Source organism: Alosa pseudoharengus, unplaced genomic scaffold, assembly GCF_046254945.1.
Source record: "Alosa pseudoharengus isolate Yale_2024_CS ecotype anadromous, Long Island Sound unplaced genomic scaffold, YU_APseudo_1.1 YU_APseudo_1.1_scf_10, whole genome shotgun sequence".
Taxonomy (NCBI): Eukaryota; Metazoa; Chordata; class Actinopteri; order Clupeiformes; family Clupeidae; genus Alosa; species Alosa pseudoharengus.
The window spans coordinates 9,216,919-9,226,348 of record NW_027468565.1 but is presented as its reverse complement, the minus strand read 5'-3'; the positions used below and the strand labels follow the sequence as shown (position 1 = coordinate 9,226,348).

Sequence of the window (9,430 nt, the reverse complement as noted above, 5' to 3'; positions counted from 1 at the left end):
CATGAAAAAAGGACAATGAAACAGGTTGATGGCTTTCTGAAGAATTTACTTGAAACATGTTTTTTATTTTTATATTTTTATATTTTAACTATCTATTTATATTATTTATCTGTATTTTAACTATTTATTTAGTATTTGAAGAAAATGCTTGAAACTCTTAAGCTATTACTACTAGATTTGCCTACTATTGAAATATTGTACCTGAGCCTATTGTTTTGATGTCAGTGTGCTATGATGACATGTTTGCCCATCCCACCCCTACCCGTACCCCTACACACACAAATACCCATATGTAACCCTGAATGAGGCCACACCCTCTACCTATACACTAAGGAGGCACTTTTTAGCAATTATGTCGCTCCTCTCACATGATGCTCAGCAGTAACAGGTAAACTATAACATAATATCACAACAATTTCTTTAGGACCATGTAATACATCTATAATAGCATGTGAGTATTGTTATGTGAGGATTATGTATAGGCTAACTGAATAATTAATATATCGTAAGAAACTAAAAAAACGTTAGCTAGTTAGCCTTTGTGAATAGGAAGAAGCTAACTAGAGCCTCGACTCTCTGGGATGTGGGCCCCCTCTTGACAAGATGTTGGCCGCAGCATACAAGGCCCCCGGCAGATGAACTGCTCTGAGAGAGCTGAACAGGGGATGAGCCCAGAGCCACAGGTCTGTTGACAGGCTGCAAAGACCTGGAGACCCCAAGCCCCCCTGTCTGTTGATGTAGGCCGCAGTCACCGTGCTGTCGGTCCTCACCATCACATCTTAGCCACGGTAGATAGTGTCGGAGGGCGAGGAGAGCAGCCCTCAGCTCCAGGACATTGATGTGCTGGGATAGCCAAGGGTCCGTCCAGAGACCATTGATGCCCTGACCATCGAGAACGGCGCCCCAGCCTACTGGGGATGCGTCTGTAAATATGACCCAGTCACGAATCTCTGGTTCCATGGCACTGTCCTTCTCGGTGTTGGCGGGATCTCTCCACCAGTATAGGGCCCTGTGAAGCCTGCGGGACACAGTCACCTTGGCCTGGGAGGGCCCTTGGGGGCACAGACAAAGGCTCAACAGGCACCTCTGGACTGGGCGCATGTGAAGGGCCATAAGGCCCAAGAGGCGAAGGCAGAGTTTCCACTCCACCTGGGCGTGCAACGTGAAGCAACTGAGACATTGAGACGGTTGCCCTCCTGGAGTCCAGGACCATGCCCAGGAAGGTGGTGACCTGGGAAGGCTGAAGCCTGCTTTACTTGGGATTGGGGCGCAAGCCCAAGTCCTGAATGTGCTTCAACAGCAAGGCCACGTGTAGGTGGCATTGCACTTCTGAGGTTGCACAGATGAGCCAGTCGTCTAGATAGTTTAATATCCTCAGCCCCCTCTGCCTCCATGCACCTGGTGAAGGTTCGGGGGGCCAGAGAGATTCCAAATGGGGGGACTTGGAACTCGAAGACCTGACCCTCGAACGCAAACCTCAGGAACTGCCAATGCCCTGGCCATGGGTATCTGAAAATAAGCATCCTGTAGGTCGATGGTAGCAAACCAGTCCCCTGCATTGATGGCCTGCCGCACCCTCGGAACTGTGATGAACCTGCACCTCAGAGACCGGTGTACGTTGAGAGCCCTGAGGTCTAAAATAGGACGAAGGTCCTCTGTGTGCTTGGGTACAGGAAAATAACGGGAGAAGAACCCCGCTTGGGGGTCTGAACTCCTCACTTCCCTTATCGCCCTTTTGTCCAGGAGGGTGGACAGCTCTGCACATAAGGTCTGAGCGTGGGTCATGGTGGAGAGCACCCATGGATCTGCTCCAGCCAAGCCTTAATGCATCGAGTTGAGAGGTGAGGATGGCTGGCTCGGAGATTGTCAGGAACGACAAGGGCGCCTGGAGAGGCCACGGCCACTAGCACGCTGGCCCCCCCGGCCAGCTTGTGGGCAGGTACCCCACAACCTATCAGCCCTTCACCGTGCATGTTGGAAAGCACCTTAGCCTGGCCAGACCACCTATGAAAAGTAGTTGGGGAGGAAAACTGGTGACAGAACAAGTCGCTAAAGTCTGGTAGGAGGGGAATGAGCGCCGCCACTTGGCGCTCAGTCATGTCTGTGTGGAACCTAGACGCAGAGGCAAGGGGCTTCTCTGGTAGGGGAATATCAAGAGCCGTGGATGCCCTGCCAACGACCTCCTCAAACAGACGGGCCAGCTCGCCTCCCACGGGGCTGGCTACACAGGGCAGTGCACAAGGTAGCTCCTCTCCCTTAGACGCAAGAACAGTCTCAACGTCCACAATGGCCTCCTCATCTTCCTCCTCCAGCTCATGCGGACTGGTAGAAGGAGCAGGTTGGGGAACTGCAGGCCTTGTGCTAAGAGAAAAAAGTGAGGCTTGTAAGGCTGCTGAGGACTCCCCAAGCGCCCTGGCTACTCTTGCCATCTTCCTTGACGGACCCTTGGAAACAGGAGAAACCGCACGTTTACCAGAGAAAAAACGACAACGGGCTTCCCTTGTGTGCGTAGGCATAATTAAACAATTCATGCACGACTGGGGGGCGTCCCTTGCCAAGAAAGCATGTTGGTGGCCCAAACACAACACACACTTATCAGGCCATCCAAATGTGCATGATCAGTTAGTGCCACAGCTACTATCTCTCACCAATTCCAAAAGCTTGTAAGGAGATCACCTCCTGTGGTTGCGTCAAGGGATGTCTAAGCCAGCGCTACAGTTGCAGGAAAAGTTGCATGTTATGCAGCAGCACCTGTCAGAACACTGCTGGAGAGGATGAGGATGATTAGGATAGCCTAAGTGTGTAGCCTACCTCTTCATACCAAGAAGTTTAAAGAATTGATTAGAACAGAATGGATTAATTACTAAATAAATAGGTAAATATGCATTATTAAATAAATAGTTAAAATACAGATAAATAGATAAATACAGATAAATAATATAAATATATAATTGAAATATGGTAATCAACCTTGCTTCTAAACATGTTTCAAGTAAATTCTTCAGAAAGCCATCAACCTGTTTCATGGTCCTCTTTTTTCATGAATTATTCATTATCCGAGACAACAATATTAACCATGTACATTAATTTCAAGCATTTTCTCTAGTCTTGATCTTAAATCTGAGCATGGCATTGAATTCCCTATATGTGAAAACCCATAAAAGCACATTACATTCAGGTTTTTACCTTGTACAGTCTAAAAGATAAGTGATTAATTCGATTTTGACCTGGCGGCGGCGGCCATATTGGATTTCTCCATTTTGAGGCATTATGGGACATTTTTGAGCCTGGCATACAGAAGATTTGAATTCAGCACCCTTCAAAACCCCTAAAAATGTTGTATGCCAAAAATTAACATGATTTGCCTTCGGGACTTTAAATAAGCACATTTTCCAAAATCCTGCCTAGTCTAGTAGCGATGTCTAATATCAAAGTTTTACTGAACTCGTTACTGTTCTAGAATGCCTCATTGTAATACGTAGAAATCTCCATGGCAATTCAAGCTCACGTCATAATAGTAGGTTAGTTATTTCGGAAGTCTCGGCGCATCTCAGTATCAAAGTAGGCTAGTGATCGTGTTTTTTGTAAATGTTTGGTAATCTGGGCATTAAAAGGCATATCTGTTCAGCATGCACTTATTGCATTCCTTGAGTTATGGTTTGTATATTATTGTATTTTTTTCACTGTTTATTTCAATTAGGCTATTGATTGCATTGCCATTATTGCTATTTAAGTCCCTTAGGACAAAATCCTCTGCCAAATCCCATTATCCCCTTTTCATTAGCAGAACTCATTGTTGTGCAATGTTCAAGTTTCAAATTTGCCATACAGGCATTCTGGATATGCAACATAATTTTCAATAGTTTAACTACATTTTAATCTGTCTATAGTCAAACTAATAATAATGAAGATTATACGTCTTTTTTTTATTTTAGCTATGCCACAAAATCTTGATATATTTTCTATGGGACTATGGGATACGATTACAGGATTTAGAGGACGCTTTTGTCCGGCGACATACAAATAAAAACAATACAAGAGTTTAAATTAACAGTTGAACAGTTTTAAAATGTTGGTAAGACTACATTAAGGAAAATAGCAATAACAAATAATGTCAATAAATAAAAAAAGACAAATACCATACAAACCATTACTCATAACAACTTAATTAATTAATGCTGAACAGATATTTCTATAGACCCCTTTTAAAAGACCCAAAACTATCACAGGAACAGAGAGTTGACTGAAACGCCATTTCTTCTTATTTCCAAAAGATGGGAGTCATATTTTGAATTCTGTGTGGGATATAGGTTTTGGCATTATAGCAAAACATTGTTAAAATTGTACAGAGTTTCTTACAATAAAGGTACTCCAGATATTCCCCTTTATAGACGTGTGCAACGGTACACAATGAGAAAGCAAGAAATATTTATTCGATACCAAATACTGTTACAAAACTTTAGGTACAAACTTTTAGCAGGATTATCAAGTTCTGCAGAGAAATTGTATCCTTCACTATAAACTAAGTGGAATTTTAAAAGGACAAAATAAAAAAAGCAAGATTAATGAAAACACCAGGGGAACTCCAAGTTCATACACTCACATACCATCTGCACACCCCATTTGACAGATAATCTTTCTTGTATAACAAAAAGTATTATGGCTACAGTGTTTTCTGTTTGATTCATTTTTGTTTTCTGACTCCAAACTATAACAGATTTCACTGAGAGCAAATGTCAAAATAACAGAATTACTAAGTCCCTCCATCATCATCTCATAGTTCTTCTGTTATGGGCTCACAAATGTGTCGTATCAGCAGCAGTGATACTTTGGAAGACATCTGAGCACCTGAAATCTAAACAGATCAAAGTCCAAACACCATAAGCCAAAATCTCTCCGCCCTGTTACATGGCGACCACTGTTTGTTTGACAAGCGTCTTCTGGCACATGCCCTTTGATGCTGCAGCAGCCGAAGTAGCAGATCCGTCTCCTGCCCCACCGCTCGTGCCACTACCGCCCGTCCCTGCCACGTCTGTGGCGGGGAAGCCATGGGCAGCAACATACTTGCGGTAGGCTTCCCTGATGATGCGGAAGGCTCGGGCGTTGGCGTAGGGGATGTCCGTAACGGGGTCACGGTACAGCGCTGGCTTGTGCGTCACTGGACACACCTCCTGCACCGGGAGCGGGGGGGCGGAGCCCCTCGTTGTTGCTGGAAATGCTGTTGTCATGGCGTCATCGTCGCTGAAGGTGATGTAGGTCCGCGAGCACAGTCCTGTTGCCCCCGATGGACCCTGGGAGGCTGAGGAGGAGGAAGCAGGAGCTGAGGAGGAAGAAGCTTGAGGAGCATCCTGATCCAACCTGTGGGGGGAGCACAGATGAACTATGTTCAGTTCAAGCCCCCCAATTCATGTCACATGTCATGTCTCAAAACAATCAAAGCAATAATTTTCAACTCCTTTCAAGTCATACAAATGATTAAGGAAAACATTTATCTACTACTTTAATGTTGCTTACTTGCTTACCAGCCAAAATGTCATGACAATTTAAACACGCAGGTGGATAAGAATGTAATATGGGGTTTATGGCAGTGTGTGTGAGTAAAAGGCTTTACCTCAAAGCAAACCTATCACTGAGCTTGTTAACACCAGGTTAAAGTTTGTTTTTTAAGGAACTCAAATGTTTATGAGAAAAATACATACATACCCCTCTACGTCTACATTCTCTTCCTTGAGCAGTGAGTCGGATAGAAGGGGCATGAGGACTGAATGGTAGCGGATGGTGGGCCCATCAAAGCGTCGCTTCTTGTGAACTTGCTTCTTTTTATCGGCCTCAAGACGCTCATAGTTCTCTGTGAAACCAGGAAAACAGACTGAGCAAACTCTAAAGAGATAGTCGCGTCACAACCCTTTTGCCCTTTTCTGTGCAAGTCTTCACTTGGACATCTCAAATTTTATATCCAACCATGATCCTTAATAAGGTAACTGTTTAGTTGTAAGCCTATGCTACATATGCCTCTAGTTTAGTGCTGAGCACCCAGTTATCGGAATTTGCACTATGGCCTAAGTCAGCGGTTCCCAAACTTTTCCCCCCGCGTACCACCGCCTACATTCCGACTCGGCTCGCGTACCCCCACCATCCGACACATAAACACATAAAAACGTAACGCATTCTATAACACTCATGTTTCCATATCATTATGACCTGATTCGAAATTATGTATTTATTCATGAATTAATTACAAAAGATTTAAAATTTTCATTTTACACCTGTCCGCCATAGCCCTTTTCATCTCGCGTACCCCCTAGCATGGGCGGATTATGAACTTTCGGGCCCCTGGGCCCAGATGTATTCAGGGCCCCCCACTTATTGTCGTATATGTGGGAGGGGGGGTTTGGGGGTCCGCCCCCAGAAATGTTTTAATTTGTTTGATGTGATTTCCTGTATTCTGGTGCATTTTGGGGATGGCCAATACTAAATTCAATCAGATTCATAGGCTACATCCTGATTTGTTGATATTGAGGCAATGATTCCATGCAAAGGCTTGGGCTTCAGGGCCCCCTGACCCCTTGGGCCCCTGTAATCCATCCCTGCCCCCTAAAAGCAGCTCGCGTACCACCGGGGGTACGCGTACCACAGTTTGGGAATCCCTGGTCTAAGTCCTCTGTCTCCCAGGTTGAAGAAGGCTGAGAGGGAGAGAGAGATATATAGGCCTACTGAGTTGACTTATTTTGGTGACTATCATTTCAGTAACTTTTCAGTCTCTCTGACCCTGGTATCTGTTAATGCCCAGGGTGTGCAACAAAACAAGTCTATATCTCCATTTCTCCTTCTTACCAAGCGATCTCAGATTGACCTCTGCTGTGATCTTTGCCTCTGCCAAAAGCTCTTCCTGGGTGAGTGGTCGATCATGGTGAGCCCCACGGCGCCTCCTAGGGGCCTCTTGTCGTAACTGCAGCCGTAGGTTGGTTTTACGGGTGTGCTCGCTGGTCGACTGACGTACTGACTTGCGGACTGTGGAGGGAGATCACAAGGATGCCACAGGGTCAGAATGAACGGACATCATATGATATCAGTTTTGATCCGTGAGGGAAATGTGGTCTCTGCATTTATCCCAAACCGTGAATTAGTGAAACACACTCAACACACAGTGAACACACAGTGAGGTGAAGCACACACTAATCCCGGCACAGTGAGCTGCCTGCAACAACAGCGCCGCTCAGGGAGCAGTGAGGGGTTAGGTGCCTTACTCAAGGGCACTTTAGCCGTGCCTACTGGTCGGGGTTCGGACCGGCAACCCTTCCGGTTACAAGTCCGAAGCGCTAACCAGTAGGCCACGGCTGCCCCAATAATGCATTTTGCCCATGTTAAGGGTGGAAAATAAAAAAAGAAAGATTTGCATAAGACAGGTCAAATTGGTGTTTTTAAAAAGAAGGGATCATCGAGAATAAAGAAAAAATACATTAAAAAAATCTTTGTATATTCCCACAAGGTGTGTGCTCTAAAAATTGGTGGGTGGGTGCTCTGAAAATGAGAACCAAAATGATTTTTCAGACTTGTGAGGTCTGCTGTTAAGACCCTGAATGAATTTATTTTCTGTTCATTGCTTTTTGTGAGAGTGTTTCTACTTATCTCAATAAGGAAAATAAATCAAGAGCCTATGTTGAATACAAATATGTCTTCTGAAGGCCTAAACAGAGCCTAGCCAAAAACTCCAATAAAAAAAATATTTTGATCAACTTTGAGGGACAGATATGACCATGCAGGATCATCCAGATCAAACGTGACGATTTTGCTACATACTATTCCTACTTATGTACCAGCATGCACATTTTTAGCCTCCTACATGGTTTAGTTATTGCACTATGGGCTTGTGAACTTTGACAAAAAATGGAGGCCGAACAAAATCGACAACCCCCTCCCCCCGTAAAACTGGTTGTATCTTGGAAAGTATTGATCTTACATAAAAGTAATTTTACAGTGTGTCTCCTGGGTAACATAGGTACAGATTATTTAATTTTCCAGAATTTTTGGAGACCTACTGTAAGTGCGTGGGACGTGGGCCCTGGTTGAATTGACGTGGAATGACCCTGCTGGAAATGGAACAGCCAAGCTAATACAGTTCTCCTGGCTTACTTTGGCTCTATCTTAGCTTGGAAAAGTCAGTACAGAAAAAGACAAAGTAGGTCAATGTTAACCATGTAGTTCTCTTGTGGCAGACACTTTTGCTTTTTTTCACCCTGAAGAGCAGAATAGAGGTCATCAGGCCTGACCAACCTACTTACTTTCTGCAAAGTCCTGGAAGACCTGAGCTGTGCGTTTCTGTGGGGTCTTCACTCGTTCAGTTTTCTTCTGTTCAACTGATGGCTTCTTTGGCTTGGGTTTGGCCACTTTAACTGGTTCCTGAAAAGATAACGAATAGTATGGAACAACCACTGTCTACTGTTACCACACAAACACAATTTGTTGTTGCTGTGCTGCATCTGTTTACACGGTGTCTGTGTATTGCTACACGTCGGCGATACATATGAGTGACTGACCAACTGTTTTGTCCTCACCTTATAAGCTTTGGTGACAACCCGACTCTTTCTGCGGGGGGCGTCCTCCTCTTGATCACTGTCCGGCTCATCCCCTTCATCGATATCAAAGTCACTGTCCACTTCATCTTCAGTGTCCGAATGATCTCCTTTGTACTCGTCATCGCCCGATTCCTTCATTTAAAACCAGAGTGGGTCAAGATATCATCAAAAGAGCACATTATCAAACAATGGCCACGATTAAATAAATGCCTTACGTCGTTAAATCCACCATATGTTGTTTTGTAGAAGTCGTCCTCTTCCTCAGCATCCAGTAACTTTGACATGCGATTGCCCGCTGTTTTTCGCTGCTCTCGACTTGATGCCAAAGTCATGTTTGCAGTTCAGTGAAAGGCTACAAGAAAGGTCAAAATCAACTGGATAAAACAGGCCCCAGTTGTCGTTTGTTATTGGTATATAGTTGATACCGCACCTCTCATAAGTGACAGAATCACCGTTTCAGTTAGGCTAATCTACCAAGCTGAAATGAACTAACAATAGCTAACTGCGTTAGCTAACATGGAAGCTAACTATTCTTAGCCTGTTTTTGTCATCTAAACACTCATGATGAGTAGGCGCGATTGTTATTGAAATTATAAACTATTATGTTTTAGACAGAAGGCAATTAAGTTGCCGTATGGAAATACAATTAACAAAATAAACGTATACAAAATCCAAACGTCTACCAACTACCAAAACGTCTGCTTGTGTACTAGCAATTTTGCAGGTTACACTTCCGGGTTAGCTATGTGTGTCAAAATAATGGTCTAATAAATTCCTGTTGATTTGGCAGACACAACAGTGGAAAATAATGTATGATCATTGGGCCTCAAACCGGGCACAAAAATGCATGCATT

At 44.3% G+C, this 9,430-nt stretch overlaps 1 protein-coding gene across 1 annotated transcript; it reads right to left on the bottom strand.

Annotated features, from left to right (window-relative positions):
• Positions 1-4,413: 4,413 nt before the first annotated feature.
• Positions 4,414-9,299, bottom strand: vps72a (vacuolar protein sorting 72 homolog a). Its single transcript, XM_076262772.1, has 6 exons — positions 8,792-9,299; positions 8,556-8,708; positions 8,283-8,400; positions 6,835-7,011; positions 5,704-5,848; positions 4,414-5,358 (listed from the first exon to the last, which is right to left on the bottom strand). Exons 1-6 carry the CDS (start codon positions 8,906-8,908, stop codon positions 4,905-4,907), a joined length of 1,164 nt encoding a protein of 387 aa, XP_076118887.1. The 5' UTR covers positions 8,909-9,299; the 3' UTR covers positions 4,414-4,904.
• Between the last annotated feature and the right edge of the window lie 131 nt (positions 9,300-9,430).